At 40.1% G+C, this 16,320-nt stretch overlaps 3 protein-coding genes across 7 annotated transcripts; 2 read left to right on the forward strand and 1 right to left on the reverse strand.

Annotated features, from left to right (window-relative positions):
- Positions 1-968: 968 nt before the first annotated feature.
- LOC103872423 lies at positions 969-2,274 on the forward strand. Its single transcript, XM_009150820.3, has 2 exons — positions 969-1,438; positions 1,583-2,274. Exons 1-2 carry the CDS (start codon positions 1,113-1,115, stop codon positions 2,070-2,072), a joined length of 816 nt encoding a protein of 271 aa, XP_009149068.1. The 5' UTR covers positions 969-1,112; the 3' UTR covers positions 2,073-2,274.
- Positions 2,198-6,862, reverse strand: LOC103872422 (putative cyclin-B3-1). Of its 5 annotated transcripts, none has more exons than XM_009150819.3 (21): positions 6,602-6,862; positions 6,276-6,315; positions 6,135-6,195; positions 6,032-6,064; positions 5,864-5,918; positions 5,717-5,765; positions 5,549-5,642; positions 5,364-5,399; positions 5,106-5,157; positions 4,903-4,948; positions 4,704-4,794; positions 4,503-4,557; positions 3,990-4,277; positions 3,786-3,899; positions 3,577-3,666; positions 3,321-3,482; positions 3,165-3,224; positions 2,973-3,071; positions 2,703-2,881; positions 2,462-2,609; positions 2,198-2,376 (listed from the first exon to the last, which is right to left on the reverse strand). In XM_009150819.3, the coding sequence occupies exons 1-20, from the start codon at positions 6,614-6,616 to the stop codon at positions 2,474-2,476; spliced, it is 1,755 nt and encodes a 584-aa protein (XP_009149067.1). In that variant the 5' UTR covers positions 6,617-6,862; the 3' UTR covers positions 2,198-2,376; positions 2,462-2,473. The 5 variants fall into 5 exon arrangements, with proteins under 5 accessions (XP_009149067.1, XP_009149066.1, XP_033128773.1 ...); XM_009150818.3 differs by having other exon boundaries at positions 5,717-5,768; XM_033272882.1 differs by having other exon boundaries at positions 3,990-4,271; positions 5,717-5,768; positions 6,032-6,195; positions 6,602-6,781.
- A 75-nt stretch (positions 6,863-6,937) lies between these two features.
- On the forward strand, positions 6,938-9,253 carry LOC103872425 (inosine-5'-monophosphate dehydrogenase 2). The gene is made up of 5 exons (XM_009150821.3): positions 6,938-7,446; positions 7,685-8,280; positions 8,361-8,540; positions 8,656-8,913; positions 9,013-9,253. Exons 1-5 carry the CDS (start codon positions 7,041-7,043, stop codon positions 9,082-9,084), a joined length of 1,512 nt encoding a protein of 503 aa, XP_009149069.1. The 5' UTR covers positions 6,938-7,040; the 3' UTR covers positions 9,085-9,253.
- The last annotated feature ends 7,067 nt before the right edge of the window (positions 9,254-16,320 follow it).

Raw genomic sequence — 16,320 nt, forward strand, 5'->3', positions numbered from 1 at the left:
TAGTGTTTACTTTGGAAAAAGTAATAGGTTGAACGATAGATGGCGTGCGTGTTTTTTCACATGGAAATCTGCACATATATTAAAATTGTAAGATTTGAATCATAGAGAAAATATAGTGTATATGACTGAAGTTGATTCATTCTGAAACTAAAGATGGCTAAAATTCTTCTTTGTCAAAATGCATAGATGTGAATCTTATATGAATAGAGTTCTCAATTGCTTATAGCAGTGTAATAAATTCCGTGTGTAAAGGAAAAAAAATGTTAAATAAGTGAAAACAAAAATTATGATTTTTTTCTTGTGCCTATAGGCTCTTCGCAATTTGAAGAAGAAAGAACATATTGTGTGAAAATCTTTGGCTCGGTCAAATTTTATCGAGTTGTTTATAAAACTGTTGTTATATGATTCATGTAAATTTTCAGTGTTGATTTAAAAGCCCAAGAAAACCCAGCTATACTGACCTTTTGATTTTTTTCTGTGATTTAAATTTAAAAAAAAATAAAATTTTCGATAAGTTATGTAAACTCAGAACAAGTATTTAACTTTAGAAAGCATTTACATGTTTCAAACTTATAATATATACATATATAATGTTTAAAATTATGTATATAAAACCTGTATAAAATGTGCTTAAATATGTTTCTCTTCTTTAATGTGTTAATTGTACTATGTATAACATTATTTTAAAATTTCAAAAAGTTTATGTCACATTCAAAAACTATCAATAAAAAATATAATTCTCCATCTACAACCAGAAAAAAGAAAAACTATAAACATATAAATTTAAATTAAGAAAAACTAACATTGGAAAAACAAAAAATTAATGTAAAAGAAACAAACCGACAAATAATATTATAAATAAAATAAATTTATAAGACACAATCCGCGCGAAGCGCGGAAAAAATCTCTAGTAAAGATAAAGAAAATAAAATAATGAAAGTTTAAATTAAAACCACTCAAAAGAGAAAAAAAAGAGCTTGGCTATCTATCTTCCAACAAAACTTCCGTGCTTCACTGCTCTTCTCAACCAGACATTCTCTAAGCTCAGAATCATCGCCATGAAAACGTAAAAGAAGAAACACAAAGACCCAGCTCTCAGAAAACCAGCAGCCATGTCTTTTCTTCTCTCTAATCTATCTCCTTCGATACTTCTCCAAACCGGAAAATCCCCAAACCTTAGACCCATCTTCACTCCATCTCAATCGACATCGTCTTCAACAGGCTACGTGTTTGATGAAGATAGTCTCTCTACACTCTCCCTTTCTTCCGTCCAGTCTCCTCCTCTTCAAGATGCCCAGGTTAAGACAAAACCCACTCCGCAAGACAAGCATAACCACGACAGAGATGAGTTCTACATCAATCTCGGTCTCGCTGTCCGTACGCTTCGTGAAGACTTGCCTTTGATCTTCGCTAAAGATCTAAACTACGACATCTACAGGTCAATTTCCTCATCTGGGTCGTTTGATTTTATTGATAATGGATGAAAGAACGAATCTTTGGATGGAGTTTACAATAAAGACCTCACCTTTGAACTTCTCTTTGTGAATTTGCAAATTTAGATTCTTTTATATGTTTTTTACAGGGATGATGTAACGTTTGTGGATCCAATGAACACATTCAGTGGGATTGAGAACTACAAGTTGATCTTCTGGGCACTCAGGTTTCACGGGAAGATATTGTTCAGAGACATCTCACTTGAGATTTTCAGGGTATGGCAACCATCAGAGAACATGATTCTCATCAGGTGGACTCTCAAGGGTGTGCCTAGAGTTCCATGGGAAGCTAAAGGAGAGTTTCAAGGCACTTCTCGGTATAAACTCGACCGTAATGGCAAAATCTATGAGCATAAAGTCGATAACTTGGCTTTCAATTTCCCTCATCAGCTCAAACCTGCAGCTTCGGTTTTGGATTTGGTCACTGCTTCCCCTGCAAGTAGTCCCCATCCAACCTTCTTTTCCGGTCCTGTCGACTCGTGTTCATCTTCATGGATCGAGTTCTACCAAGCGGTGAAGCGGACAGTGGACAAGACAGAGTATATGCTTGTGACAGACAGACTAATCACATGCTCCTAGTGGAAGTAGAGTTGTTATACACATACTCAGAGACACATCCTTCTAAGGTGTATATAGGTTTTACATTTGAAGGTTGTATAATATAATATATTGTGAGTAGATCTGGTTGACTTTAAGCTTTTGAGGAAACATAAAAATGTAATGTCATTGCAGAAGCTTTATACAACTTTGTCACTACATTGGAGTTTTGTCTTTGTGATCATTTGAAATAATAGAAGCACACAGCAAAACAACATACACCTAATCAAGAATCACCATTAGCCTGAGTTTTGTTTTGAAATCTGGCTAGAGCCTATGTATCTCCCTGCAGTTTCCGAGTAAGCGTGAATAAGATTCAGTTCCAATAAAAGAAGCGAATAGAAAACAAGTTTCCAGCAATATGAACATACCTTTAGATTGGTTTAGAGAGGAAGCTTGTCCAAGGGTTTCAAGACTGCGACGTTACTTAGTTCTGATTTCATGTACTTGTCATAAGTGACCCTCAGTTTTCCTGTCTTCGCAGCTTTATGGAACTTTAGGATCATGTCAGAACAATCCCTGTGATAAAACAATTGTATAAAAAGGAGTTTAACCATTGTAATCAGTCAGGTGATCTGCAAGATGTTGATGTTAAAGAGACAGTTTACTTACTTCATTTGGGAGACATTGTAGTGGGTATGGCTGTTTAGAAGCGCGGTCCATACTGGTGTCATATGTAAAGTGCAGCGGGCTACATAGATGGCTGATGCGCAGAGCAACGAAGGCTTGAACTTCAAGGCTTCATACTCAACCAAGCACAGCTCTATTAGGTAGAAGGAGAGTTGTTGAAGCTGACAAAATAGTAGTATCAAATGCCTGCTTAGTCATAAATGTTTGTTTTTACAGTTTATATAGCTAATCAGATACTAGTTCCCTCCATACCTTCTTGTTTGATTGAGCAGCTTTTAGGAACCTCAACATGAAAACGTAAGGGGTCGCTTCATTCAAACGGAACTTTAACTGTTTGAGCATAATCCTCTCCTAAAAAAAGAAGAAGATTAACAATGCAAGCGACAAATAATTGTCAAAAAAAATGGCTACAGAAGTGGAACCATAAACAGAGTTTATTTATACCATTCCCAGGATTTGTTCTCTTGTGTAAGTTTCTGCGGAGATGCTAATCAAGTCTTTGATCTGCATATGGACATATACAACAGATACTGTAAGCTTAAGTTAGAAGCCATATGGAGTTGAGGAGAGGATTTGGCTTTCAGGATCAGTGTCACTTACCCTAGGATGCCAATAGTCCTCGTATTTAGATGCTAGTAATAGCGCAGTAAGACCAATCAATTGCATCTCATTTTTTTGTACTGGAACTTGGGAGAGGTAGCGATCCAATAAATTCATTGTGAGGTAGAGAGTCTCATGCATCAGATCAAATTTGGAATGAACCTGCAAACAAATAGGCAATAGCGAGATATATGATTCAGAAACTGAGTAGCGAAAATATTAAGTTGAAATGAAAAGGATAAAAAACTGCACTCACTTCGATAAGCCAATTTATCAAAATTCCACGCGTAACAGGACTAACTTTTGTCTGAGTTGACAAGTAGTATCCCAAAGCTGGATTTAAAGCCTGCAGCAGCAGCATTTCAAGTCAAAACTACTGGATTGCTTAAATTCCTCTTGTGGAATTTATTCAATATTCAAGAGCATAAGAACAAATTTAGTATGTATGTGGAACAAGTGGATTACCTCAGCAGTCCAATAGAACTGATATATGTCGTCCACGTATTCTGCAACTTCTAGCTGATTGGATTCATCATCAATGTTTGGAAGTTTTTCTTGCTGTGCAGTCTCATCATTTTTCTTATGGAATTGCAAGTAAAGTTATTAGCAATATTGGAAAAGAAAAAAAACAGGTCACACACACAATTGCTAGTAGATTTTTGTGTGTACCTTCGATCCAGTCACTAGTAGAGATGTGAAAGACTTTCTACGTTTTGATTTTGGTCTCGCTGTAACATCCAACACTTTCGTAGCTGAGTCTGTTTTTACATCAGATGAACTCTCTCCGTGAGTATCTTCTTTGAGACCTTCTGTTTCAACCTGTTCCGGAATTGACAGTTCCGATGCAGCTTCTACAGGAGAAGGGACTGAAAGAATAGATTGTGATTTACTTCTACCGACCGGGGGCTTCTTAAGAGGACTACGGTTTTGCAGCGAGGTCTTCACAGATGTCTGGATCTTTAGTGAGAGAGAAAGCGTATTAGATATCGACTACACTACAAATCTCAATACGACTGTGACTATTGGCAGATGAAATGATCAGGAGAATAAGAGCAAACAAGAAAAGACTGAGCTTAGCAGTTCAATGATGGTAGACAGGGCAAAAATATTGTTGAGAGCTCCATATATAGTTGGCTTTTATAAGAAGAACCACTTGCATACAAAGGAATTAATGTATATTACCTTGATAGATTTCCTTGCGATACGAACGTTATTCTTACTCTGGTTGGTGCGGTCCCTGACCATAAGAAAATGAACCAGCGTATATCTCAGGCTACTGCTCCCAAATGATAATCTTAAAAAGTAATGTTTTGGTTCTCAAAGATGAGAAGCAACAGCTTCACGTCTTAACTGATGATACAATAAACAAGCATATTTACTTACGAGGGTATAGAGCCGATACTTGTCCGAGTTTTCGAGGTAAAGCTTCTGGCACTGCTTATCTGCGGGAGGACTTTGTTGCTGACTTTACTAGCTGAAACAATGCAACGCGCTCATGTCAGATACTGAACCAATCACGTTACAGCTTTAACATAAACATTTCCATCACACATCGGAAGTTTAGACAAGAAATCCATGTTACCTGGACCCTGACCCAGTTGTTTTGAATCTAAGCTTGAGACATTGTCCTGCACGAAAAATGGAAATAATCAAAATCAAGGACAGTGAGTAGAATCATAACAAATTAAGCATGATATACTAAATGATTAGCCTCACGACTCACGAGTCGTTATATAACCAGCTAACTGTAAGAAAATACCAATATCAAAGTATATTGATAACAACCTTCTTTGTGTTCTTGTCTGTGAGGCTTGTTCTTTTTAGAGATGGTAATTTTCTGCAAGAGCAAACAAAACAAGAAATTTAATCAAAGAAAGATGTAGAATTAATTTCAGCCGATACAACAGAAAACATCTGGCAAGAGGACAATTCGTTGACAAAAGGGCTTCAAAAGAAAAGGCTTCCATTCCTTAGAAAACTAAGCCTAATGCAGCCATGCAGAGAAATTTCTAATCATAGCAACAGCTATAGATTACTGCATACCTTTGCGGATTTTCACATTTTACACCCTTCCATTTCCTGCATTGTTGCATGTTCAATAGAATGACTTTAGAACAGAAGAAATATATACTTCCTAAGCAATCAGTTTGATTAAGAAGACAATGGGAAGCTGTCAATCCGATCCACGAGAAAGCACGAAAAGAACCCTTAAAGTTAAGCAAACCTACATGGTACTGCTGCCAGAAAGCGCTGGCCTTAAAGTGTTCCCACCAAGATTACTCAAATCAGCCAATGCCTTTCTTGTGACCTTAGTATATTTCTCTGGAAAAGAGACACAGTTTCTGAATTAAACTTACAAAAATACATCCCAGAAATGTAATGATAACTAAGCTTACCAGAATTTTCATTACTGCTTTTGTTCTGGCCCGTGACTCTTGAAGTTCCCTTCTTTTTCAATAACAACAAAAATGCACTTACATGTAAAATAATTGCATAAGATCCTACAATCCCTTGAACTCAAAAGGAAAAGGAAAAGGATAAACCTTCATATTGTTTGTGTTAGAAGTTGCTCCACTGCTAATTGTCACAGATTTTCTCCTAAACAATGTAAAAAGCAGAAGATTAATTTCTTAAATTAGCAATGCCTAATCTTCAATGTTCTAAGACAAATATGCACCAGTAAGAGAAACATAATCGTATTTTAAACAAACCTCAAAGGGACACGAGTCTTGTGTGCAGCACCTCTGCATAAACAGGCAAGAGTATTACTCAGATTGAACAATGAACAAATACTACCACAAGAGATGAACTTACACTTTACAAGCTGGATCAGTCTTCTGTGTATCGGAATACACTTTGAAACTCCTGGTCCATACTGTTTCATAAGTATATATACACATAACTTAGAACTAAACCATTTGTTGTAAGACAGAATATAATTCACCAGGCACGTACCTCGGTTCCCAAGGGTGTCATCTTTACCTAGTCGTGGTGCCTACGAACAAACAAAATCCATAGCAACTGATAGTAAGAACTCACAATAGAATGTATTCATTCGATTTCTTTCAAATTGAATCACTGAAGAGGCAAAAACCTTAACCTAACAAGAAACAATCAAAGATTTCAAACCCTAATCTCGATTAGAATTACGAGAACGATGGTTATCTCAATTGTAACCTTACGACAACAGGAACAGTCCCTCGATCTCAAACTCATCTCCTAAGAACGTAACAACAACCCTAATCTTGACGAAAATTAAGGATTTTTCAAGAAAAAGTTACCTTCGCGAACGCCATTGTCCTTCAATCTCCAGATCTTCCGTTTATTCAGACTCAACGCGAGAGAGAGAGAAACAGTGAGTGACGCCGCTCCTTCGAATTTTGAAATATAGCTTTAAAAAGATTTACGATTATACCCCTGCATTATGGGCTATCTGATACTCGTTATCCGTCTCGAAAAAGGTGAGTATCCGTAACTTTCGGACCTTATAACTCTCTTACCCGCGGCCCAATAAGGCCCATCAATCTGCGACATAACCGTAAATAAACCAACCGGTTTACAAACATAATTCGATTTGATTCGGTTCAGAATTGTATAATTATGTTTATTTCGCTCCTAAACTTTTCACCAACTCCACCCTCACTCACTAAACCCTAGCTTTATCCTCTCTCTCTCTGTTCATATCTCACTCTCGGCAGCGACGCCTTTACTGTAGCTTCGATGGCTTCAGGATTCGAGGATGGATTCTCAGCGGAGAAGCTCTTCGCGCAGGGATACTCCTACACCTACGACGACGTGATATTCCTCCCTCACTACATCGACTTCTCCACGGACGCCGTCTCGCTCTCCACGCGCCTCAGCAAGCGCGTCCCTCTCTCCATCCCCTGCGTCGCTTCGCCTATGGACACCGTCTCCGAGTCCCACATGGCCGCTGCTATGGCCGCGCTCGGAGGTATCGGAATCGTCCACTATAACTGCGACATCGCCACTCAGGCTTCCGTAATCCGCCACGCTAAATCCCTCCGTGTTCCGATTGCCTCCGACGCCGTTTTCAAGTGCCCTGAGAATCTGATTGGTTCGGTTGATGACTTTGGTCCTTCTTCCTTCGTTTTTGTCTCTCAGACAGGTAAAAAGTTATCTACTTTATATGACTCAAAAGCTTACACAATGATTATGATTGTCTTAGTGGTACTACTGTTTTTGTTTTGTTTTGTTTCGTTTTGTTTTGTTTTGTTTTGTTTTGTTTTGTTTTCTTTAGTTTTGTTTCTCTCGACAGTTTTTTAATGATTGAAAGCTGTAATAATGTCTGTGAAGTAGAGTTTAATGAATACTGAATTGACTTTTGTTGTTGTCTGAATTGGCAGGGACATTGACACCGAGTTTGTTGGGTTACGTCTCAAAATCGGAGTGGTCTTGTATGAAAGATGAACAAAAGGAAATGAAGATATATGATTACATGCGTAGCTGTGAGAGCAGAGACTACTATGTTCCGTGGGATATCGATCTCGACAAGATCGATGCGGTTTTGGAAGATAAGCAGAAAGGCTTTGTGGTTCTGGAGAAGGATGGTGAGACCGTGAATGTAGTGACAAAAGACGATGTGGAGAGGGTTAAAGGATATCCTAAGTTAGGGTCAGGAACCGTTGGTCCGGACAATAAGTGGATGGTGGGTGCAGCCATAGGGACAAGGGAGTCGGATAAGGAGAGGTTAGAGCATCTGGTGAAAGCTGGGGCTAATGTTGTGGTGTTGGATAGTTCGCAAGGGAACTCTATTTACCAGATTGAGATGATTAAATACGTGAAGAATTTGTATCCGGAGTTGGATGTGGTCGGTGGGAATGTGGTGACTATGTACCAGGCCGAGAACTTGATCAAAGCTGGAGTTGATGGGCTGAGAGTTGGTATGGGGTCTGGGTCTATATGCACTACACAAGAGGTTTGTGCTGTTGGACGTGGACAGGTAAATTAAAAAGCTTTTATTTTTTAACTCATACAGTTCTGAGTTGATTCTGTGAACTGATGGGATTGCTACTATCTTAGGCTACTGCTGTGTACAAAGTATCGACGCTTGCTGCTCAGCACGGTGTACCTGTTATAGCAGATGGAGGGATATCAAACTCAGGTCACATTGTGAAGGCTCTAGTCCTTGGAGCATCAACTGTGATGATGGGAAGCTTCTTAGCTGGAAGCACTGAGGCTCCTGGTGCTTACGAATATCGAGTAATTGCACACGACTTCCTACTTTTTAAAAATGGATTATAACCACTTCCAATGATTTTTGCTATGTTTCCTCAAGGATTGGGCTTTTTCTTGGTCTGTTTTGTATTAATTGCAGAATGGTAGGAGAGTGAAAAAGTACAGAGGCATGGGTTCATTAGAAGCGATGACAAAAGGAAGCGATCAAAGATACTTGGGAGACACCGCGAAGCTCAAGATTGCACAAGGAGTGGTGGGAGCAGTGGCGGATAAAGGCTCGGTGTTGAAGTTCATACCATACACAATGCATGCCGTGAAGCAAGGTTTCCAAGATCTTGGTGCTTCCTCTTTGCAATCCGCTCACGAGCTATTGAGAGAAAAGGTCCTTAGACTAGAGGTACGCTGATATTTCTACTAGTTGGAAAGTCTCTTTGAGCTTTGTTGAGTTTCGCCAATTTTTGATGCTAGTGTTTGCGTTTTGATGGTTTTGAATTAGGCTCGTACCGGTGCAGCACAGATTGAGGGTGGAGTCCATGGACTTGTTTCTTACGAAAAGAAATCATTTTAGCTTCTGAGTTTATTTTCTTATGTAACGCTGCTATAAAGACCTCGTCTCCCTTAATATTTGGTGTAATCTTATTATCGTGTTTCGTTTTTTCGTTTTGATCTTTATGTTCGTGATTTCAGTTTTGTATTAAACACAAAAAAGAAAAATAAGAAAGCTGTTTGATTGCTCAGATATATTTGTACTGCTCTCTTTTTTCTCCAATAATACAAAATGTTTGATGGCTCAAACATTTAAAAACGGACCGAGGGGAAGTCAGACGTCAGGAGGCTTTGTTTCTGAGTTTTTGTTTTTACGTATCCGCCAACAAAGTGTTGGATTACAATCTATAGCATGTTAAGTTACAACTTGTAAGCTGCAATTAGTTTATAGAATCGATCATTGATGTTATGACACTAAAGTATGCCTAGTGCTTATATAACCCTAAAGTTTAAACTTTGATTTAAACAGTTTGGATTAGCATAACACCCAACGATACCAACTTGTCCACTCTTGGTCTTGGTCATAGTCTAAACTGTATGGATTAAAGTATAACACCCAACGATACCAACTTATTCCACTCTTGGTCGCAACAATTCCACGTTTGTTTAATAGTTAATTCCCAACAAACAATGCATCATAGTCATTTAATGGATACTTAAACTTTAGAATCGATCTTCGAACATGAGTTGTCACACGTATATGGAGTCATGCTTTGGCATTCATTTAAATAACTGGAGAGAGGGTTTATCGGTGAGTTACATTTTCTTTTGAAGATTCGTCTGAACATTTCTTTAGTTTGAGATACCAAACTAATAAAAGTTGTATCGAACTTTTTTCAAAAAGAAAAAAATTTGTATCGACCTTTGTTTTTTTATTTGTCATGTTTCAAAATAAAAGTTTCAACATGATGCAAAATTCAAAATAGTAGTAGATTTAAGTGATTTTGTCATCTTATGGTTAGTTCATACGTAGTTTTCTTTTTAAAATATACAAACTAGCATATACAAACATTATACTTTGGAAATGCAAAAGTTAACAGTTGAGAATGAAAGAAAGCAAATGAAGAACTATACTCTCTTTATTACTAAATATAAAATTTTTTAGGTAAACACACATTTATTAAGAAAATTATTTTTTATCTGAAAAGTATTATTAAAATTTTAAATTAAAAACTATTTAACCAATTGCAAAATAGAACTATTAAATTTGATTGGTTACATAGTTTTTGATAAACTTAAAGTTATCTAGAAATATGAGAGCATCTACGTATTGGAACATAAAACTATTCTAAACATTCTATATTTAGGAATAGAGGGAATATATAGCTAGATGTGTGATCCAATGCTCCTACGCCCGTGTCCAAATGAACGTCCATCCTGTAGAAAGTGACACTTTGGTGAAGATGAAACGTAAGTTTTATTATCTTTTCTCTTAAGGTTCAACATTACAAGCTTAAACATATATATAGAGAAGTATAAAAGCCCTAGTGACTGAGACACATGTCGTCATCTGTGTCAGTAGCTAGATCAAGGGCTGAGAAAGGATTTGACAGCTTGATTTGGAACGCTCCCTTTTCCGTACTGCTAGCTGTCCCTTTGTCTTGTTTCTTGCTTTTGGATGAGACAGAGGACCGTTGCGGATTGTGTGACGCAGGCACAGTCGTGGGCTCTGAAGCTTTCCTGTTGCATTCCATATGGGCCTGTTCATCCTCAGCATACATCTTGGACGTTCCTTTCTCTTCTCTACTCAAAGGTACACGCCTTTGTTCTGTTGCAACTTGCCTTTGCTCTGCTTGTATTGGTTTTGGTGTGGTTTCTCTAATACCCCTCTCAAACTTTGTGTAGGTGGATCATCTACACCAAGTTTGTAGCGCAGTGACTGAAAGGCTTCGAAAGGCAAGGATTTCGTGAAGATGTCTGCTAGTTGGAGTCTGGCTGGAACATGTTTGACTATCAAGACGCCGAGAGCAACACGTTCTCTTACGTAATGCCAATCGATCTCAAAATGCTTGGATCGTTTGTGATAAGCTGGGTTGGCTGTAAGATGCACGGAAGAGAGGTTGTCACAGTAGAGCTCTGGAGTAACTGGTTGTGGAATGCCTAGTTCTCGGAGAACATGACATATCCAAGCAAGCTCAGTAGCTGTTTCAGATAGCGAGCGGTACTCTGCTTCTGTTGAACTGCGTGAGACAGTAGGCTGCTTCTGTGATGCCCACGAGATCAGATTCGAACCAAGGAAGGTAGAGAAGCCTCCAGTTGATCGTCTAGTGGAGGAGCAACCTCCCCAATCACTGTCACTATATGCTCTGAGGGTGAAGTCAGTGTCATGAGTGAAGTTGATTCCCATCGGAAGAGTGCCTTTCAGATAGCGTAGTATGCGTTTCAGCAAGTTGAAGTCTGACACTGAGGGAGAGTGCATCTTCTGGCACACATAGTTGACCGCAAATTGAATATCCGGTCTTGTCAGTGTTAGGTACTGCAGCTTGCCAGCTAAGCTTCTGAAATAGGTGGGGTTAGAGAAGCGAGGCTCCTTATCTCTTTCTTCATCAGTCTGCGTGTTGAGTTTCTGAGGAAGTGGAGTGGCGACAGCAGTGCAGTCGCTCATTGAGGCAACAGCCAGGATGTCTTTTGCCTATTGCTGCTGACTAAGAAACAACCCATTGGCGTGGAAAGTAGCTTGAATGCCTAGGAAGTAGTGCATTTGACCAAGATCTTTCATCTTAAACTGCTTGTTGAGTTCATCAAGAAGTTTGATCAAGACTGAGGAGCTATTTCCAGTAATCAACATGTCATCCACATACAGAAGAAGCATGATCACGTCTTTACCTCGTGAGTAGATGAAGAGTGAGGGATCTTTGAGACTGCAGACAAAGCCAAACTCCAACAGGTAGGTACTGAACTTATCGAACCAAGCTCTTGGAGATTGTTTGAGTCCGTAGAGTGCTTTGTGAAGTCGGCATACGTGGTTTGGTTTGGACTTGTCTACGAACCCTGCAGGTTGCTTCATGTATACAACTTCTGTGAGATCGCCGTATAAGAAGGCGTTTTTAACGTCCATCTGTTTGACATCCCATTTCATGACAGTTGCAGTGTGCAAGACCATTCTAACCGTTGCTGACCTGACTACCGGACTATACGTTTCAAGATAGTCGACGCCTTCAGTCTGATCATAGCCTTTGGCGACGAGACGTGATCTGAGTGACTTGTATGTGCCATCAGCGTTGAGTTTAACCCGATGAACCCACCTGTTTCCTAGGATGTTCATGCCTGGAGTAGCAGGTTCCAGCGACCAAGTACCAGTTTCTTCACAATTGCCTATCTCCTCAGACATAAAGTTGTTCCAGCCAGGGTGCTTAAGTGCTTCAGTTACTGTTCGAGGCAGAGGATAGTCTGCCTTTTGAGTGAGAAGACAGTAACGAGGGTTGGGCTTAGTAATAACGTCTTTCGCTCTAGTGACCATAGGATGTGTTGATGTTGATGGTTGTTGCGCTGATGTCTCTGGCCTGCTATGTGATGTAGTAGAGCTGTTGCATATAGAAACAGGATCTAAGCCTGACGTACACCCAGAACTCTCTACATCACACGCAGTAGAAACAGCAGAAGCAGAACCCTGTCGTGGTGAAGATAGCGGCGTGATGATCGTTGCGGGCGAAGACACAGGCACAGTTGAGTTGACTAAAGAAGGAGGTAGTGGAGGGAAGTCCTCCGGTGTGAAGAGTTGTGATGGATTCATTGACACTCGAAGAGGAGTTCTAGCCTTTGGTAGTGTTGGTGATGGTCTAGTCTCTGGTGGTGTAGACTGAAAGCTTTTGTACCATGCTGTCATCAAAGGTGATGGACTAGTAGGCTTGAGATGAGCAAACTCTCTGAAGAATGGGAAGCTTTGTTCGTTAAAGACTACATGTCTAGAGATGTAGACTCGACCTGTTGAGGGAAGGAGACAGCGGTAGCCTTTGTAGCGCTCATTATAACCCAAGAAGACACACTTCAGTGACCTCGGATCAAGCTTAGAAGAACCATAGTCACGAAGCATGGGGTAGCAGGCACAGCCAAAGACCCGAAGAGCTCTGTAGTCAGGGGCTGAACCATGAAGGCGCTCATACGGACTTCTTGAGTCAGAGAGAGCTGTGTGAGAAAGAAGATTACTCAGGAAGTTCGCAGTAAAGAAAGCCTCTACCCAGTAGCATTGAGGAACCTTACTGTGAAACAACAGAGAGAGCCCCAGTTCAGTTATCTGACGGTGTTTTCGTTCAGACAAGCCGTTTTGCTGAGGTGTATGAGGACACGAGATGTACTGTTGGATTCCGTTAGACTGGAGATGATTCAGGAATTGTTTGCTGATAAACTCGCCGCCTCCATCACATTGGAAGGTACCGATTAAAGCATTAAATTGATTTTGAACAAGTGACTGGAACTTGAGAAAAGTAGAGAAAAAATCTGATTTATGCTTCAATGGAAAGAACCAACAGTATCTAGAGTAGTTGTCTATAAAGACTACATAGTATCTAAACCCTTGAACTGACAAAATAGGTGAAGGTCCCCATAAATCACAGTGAAGTCTCTCCAATGGTCTTGAAGCAACAAAGGAGGAAGCTGTGAAAGGTAATCTTGAACTCTTCGCCATTTGACAAGCTTCACAGAAAGGCTTGATACGCTTATTGATGTAGATAGACTTATTTGCTGAAAGCTGTTGTAAGACTTGATAGTTTGGATGCCCCAGCCTTTGGTGCCAAACTTCATCAGTTGCAGCAATCTGTCTTGTGGAGTAGAACACCTGAGGCGAGGTTTCAGATAGCTTGTAAAGGCCCTTACTGTTGCTTCCCCGAAGAAGAAGCTGTTTGGTAGCCTTATCATAGATACGAACATCATCACAATCAAACACAAACGCACAAGGATAATCGGATGTTGCCTTTGAGACTGAGATAAGTGATTTTGCCATATCAGGACATACCAGGACATCAGTAAGAGGGATATTACCTGAGGATGTAGCAAGCGAGGTGGAACCAGTGTGAGTGATAGGAAGGAACTCGTCGTTGCCCACCATCACAGAATCGGAGCCGTTGTACACCTGAGCTTGCTGAAGATTGCGAGGAGAGTTGGTGACATGGGTGGTCGCACCAGAGTCTGAGAACCACTCATGACCCGAGCTGTTGGTAACATCTGTGATGCGAAGCGCAGCTAAGGCATGAGGCATCTCGTCAAGCTGATAGCTGTTGTCAAACCGATGCCAACAACGAAGCGCTGGGTGACCTGTCTTGCCACAGATTTGGCAAATGGGACGGGAGTCAGACTCAGAAGACACCGAGGAGTGGGAGGAGGGAGCGACATGTTGGTGGAAACCCCTTCCTCGTGTGGAGTAAGAGTACTGACCACGACCTCGACCTCTGTTGCTTTGGGAGTTTCCTCTGCCTCTGTTGGTATAAAACGCCAAGTGTGGAGTGATAGCCGACTGATCTGTGTAGCTTTTAAGACGGTCATCAAAGCTAGTTAGGCGTGGAGCAATGTCGTCAAAAGCTGGAGAGGGATCTGAGTCCATGGAGCTCTCAATATTTGTCTTGATAGGTTCATAGTCTCGTCCCAAACCATGGAGAGCGGCAAACACCTTCATGCGCTCAGTGACTGGACTCCCAATAGAGGCGAGTTGTGAGCACAACGTCTTTATTTCTTTAAGATATTCATCCATGGGCTTCTCCATCTTAGACACCGTCTGAAGCTTCCTCTGCAGCTCAAAGAGACGAGAAGAGGAGGCGCTGGTTGTAGTAGCGAGCAAGAGCAGCCCAGACATCAAAGGAGGTAGTGCAGTCAACCACCACGCTGAGAATATCTTCAGAAAAGGAACCGATGAGCCAAGATTTGATAACTTGGTCTGTTTGGAACCACTTCACAGCGTCAGGATGAGGAGCTTCAGTATCGTGTCCGTTGATGCCTGGAACCGTGATAGTAGCAGGAGGGCGTGGCGTCTGACCGGTAACGTAACCGAGCAGGCCTTGACCGTTGAGAAAGGCTTCGAACTGAGACTTCCAAAGGATGTAGTTACGTTCATTTAGAGTGACCGTAACGCTGTTGGAAATCCTCAGAGAAGGAGGAGCATTTATCTCCATAGCCATAACACCAAGGATTTACTCTTGATGCTCTGATACCATGTAGAAAGTGACACTTTGGTGAAGATGAAACGTAAGTTTTATTATCTTTTCTCTTAAGGTTCAACATTACAAGCTTAAACATATATATAGAGAAGTATAAAAGCCCTAGTGACTGAGACACATGTCGTCATCTGTGTCAGTAGCTAGATCAAGGGCTGAGAAAGGATTTGACAGCTTGATTTGGAACGCTCCTTTTTCCGTACTGCTAGCTGTCCCTTTGTCTTGTTTCTTGCTTTTGGATGAGACAGAGGACCGTTGCGGATTGTGTGACGCAGGCACAGTCGTGGGCTTTGAAGCTTTCCTGTTACATTCCATATGGGCCTGTTCATCCTCAGCATACATCTTGGACTTTACTTTCTCTTCTCTACTCAAAGGTACACGCCTTTGTTCTGTTGCAACTTGTCTTTGCTCTGCTTGTATTGGTTTTGGTGTGGTTGCTCTAATACATCCTCCTAAGTCCTAACCCACTCCGAGATGAATAAAGACAACACCAGAGATAATAAAATTCAGAATCACATGCATTCGCTGAAACATATGGGAAACTGCACCCCTAAGAATGTTACTCCATAATATGAGTTGTTGAAGCTTTACCCATTTTTGGAGCAAGAATTAGTTTGCATGTTGGATAAATCTTAAATCTGGTGAGGAAAATGTGGTAAAATGTATTAGGTTTCTAGTTTACAATTTTTAATAAACGTCTTTTTAGAAGAGACAAATAAAAAGGTATCACACATTCTACTTTGTTGACGGCTAATCTAATCTAACAAACAATACATGGGTTTCAACTATACAACTTTCAAAATTTCTCATGAAATTGACTACTAAAGATTCTTATACGACAGCCATTGTGTATGTGTGTTAGATTAAACTATCAGTAATATGAATTTTTTCCCCTATATAAAAGAACTACCTTCATAAAAGACCAAGTTGTAGAACCAAATTAGGTTGGTTATAAAATATTTTGTAAGCAAAGAAAATATAAACAACTAGCATGTTGATTGCCAACGTGATGACGACCAAGATGGAATTAAAATTAAGGCAATTGTATAGGTACTATAGACTAACAAAACAATGTAATTTAAATGTGCTAGTAGTTACTACATCTTGTCTTGTCC

The sequence above is a fragment of the Brassica rapa genome, chromosome A06, assembly GCF_000309985.2.
Source record: "Brassica rapa cultivar Chiifu-401-42 chromosome A06, CAAS_Brap_v3.01, whole genome shotgun sequence".
NCBI classification, from domain to species: Eukaryota; Viridiplantae; Streptophyta; class Magnoliopsida; order Brassicales; family Brassicaceae; genus Brassica; species Brassica rapa.

Coding starts and splice junctions, on each gene's coding strand:
- LOC103872423 (XM_009150820.3), top strand. CDS start 1,113: ATGTCTTTTCTTCTCTCTAATCTATCTCCTTCGATACTTCTCCAAACC. Junction 1,439..1,582: donor CTAAACTACGACATCTACAG/GTCAATTTCCTC, acceptor TGTTTTTTACAG/GGATGATGTAACGTTTGTGG.
- LOC103872422 (XM_033272880.1), bottom strand. CDS start 6,296: ATGACACCCTTGGGAACCGAG. Junction 5,769..5,863: donor CTAACACAAACAATATGAAG/GTTTATCCTTTT, acceptor TTATTGAAAAAG/AAGGGAACTTCAAGAGTCAC. Junction 5,400..5,548: donor CTTTCTGGCAGCAGTACCAT/GTAGGTTTGCTT, acceptor GCAACAATGCAG/GAAATGGAAGGGTGTAAAAT.
- LOC103872425 (XM_009150821.3), top strand. CDS start 7,041: ATGGCTTCAGGATTCGAGGATGGATTCTCAGCGGAGAAGCTCTTCGCG. Junction 8,281..8,360: donor GTGCTGTTGGACGTGGACAG/GTAAATTAAAAA, acceptor CTACTATCTTAG/GCTACTGCTGTGTACAAAGT. Junction 8,541..8,655: donor CTGGTGCTTACGAATATCGA/GTAATTGCACAC, acceptor TATTAATTGCAG/AATGGTAGGAGAGTGAAAAA.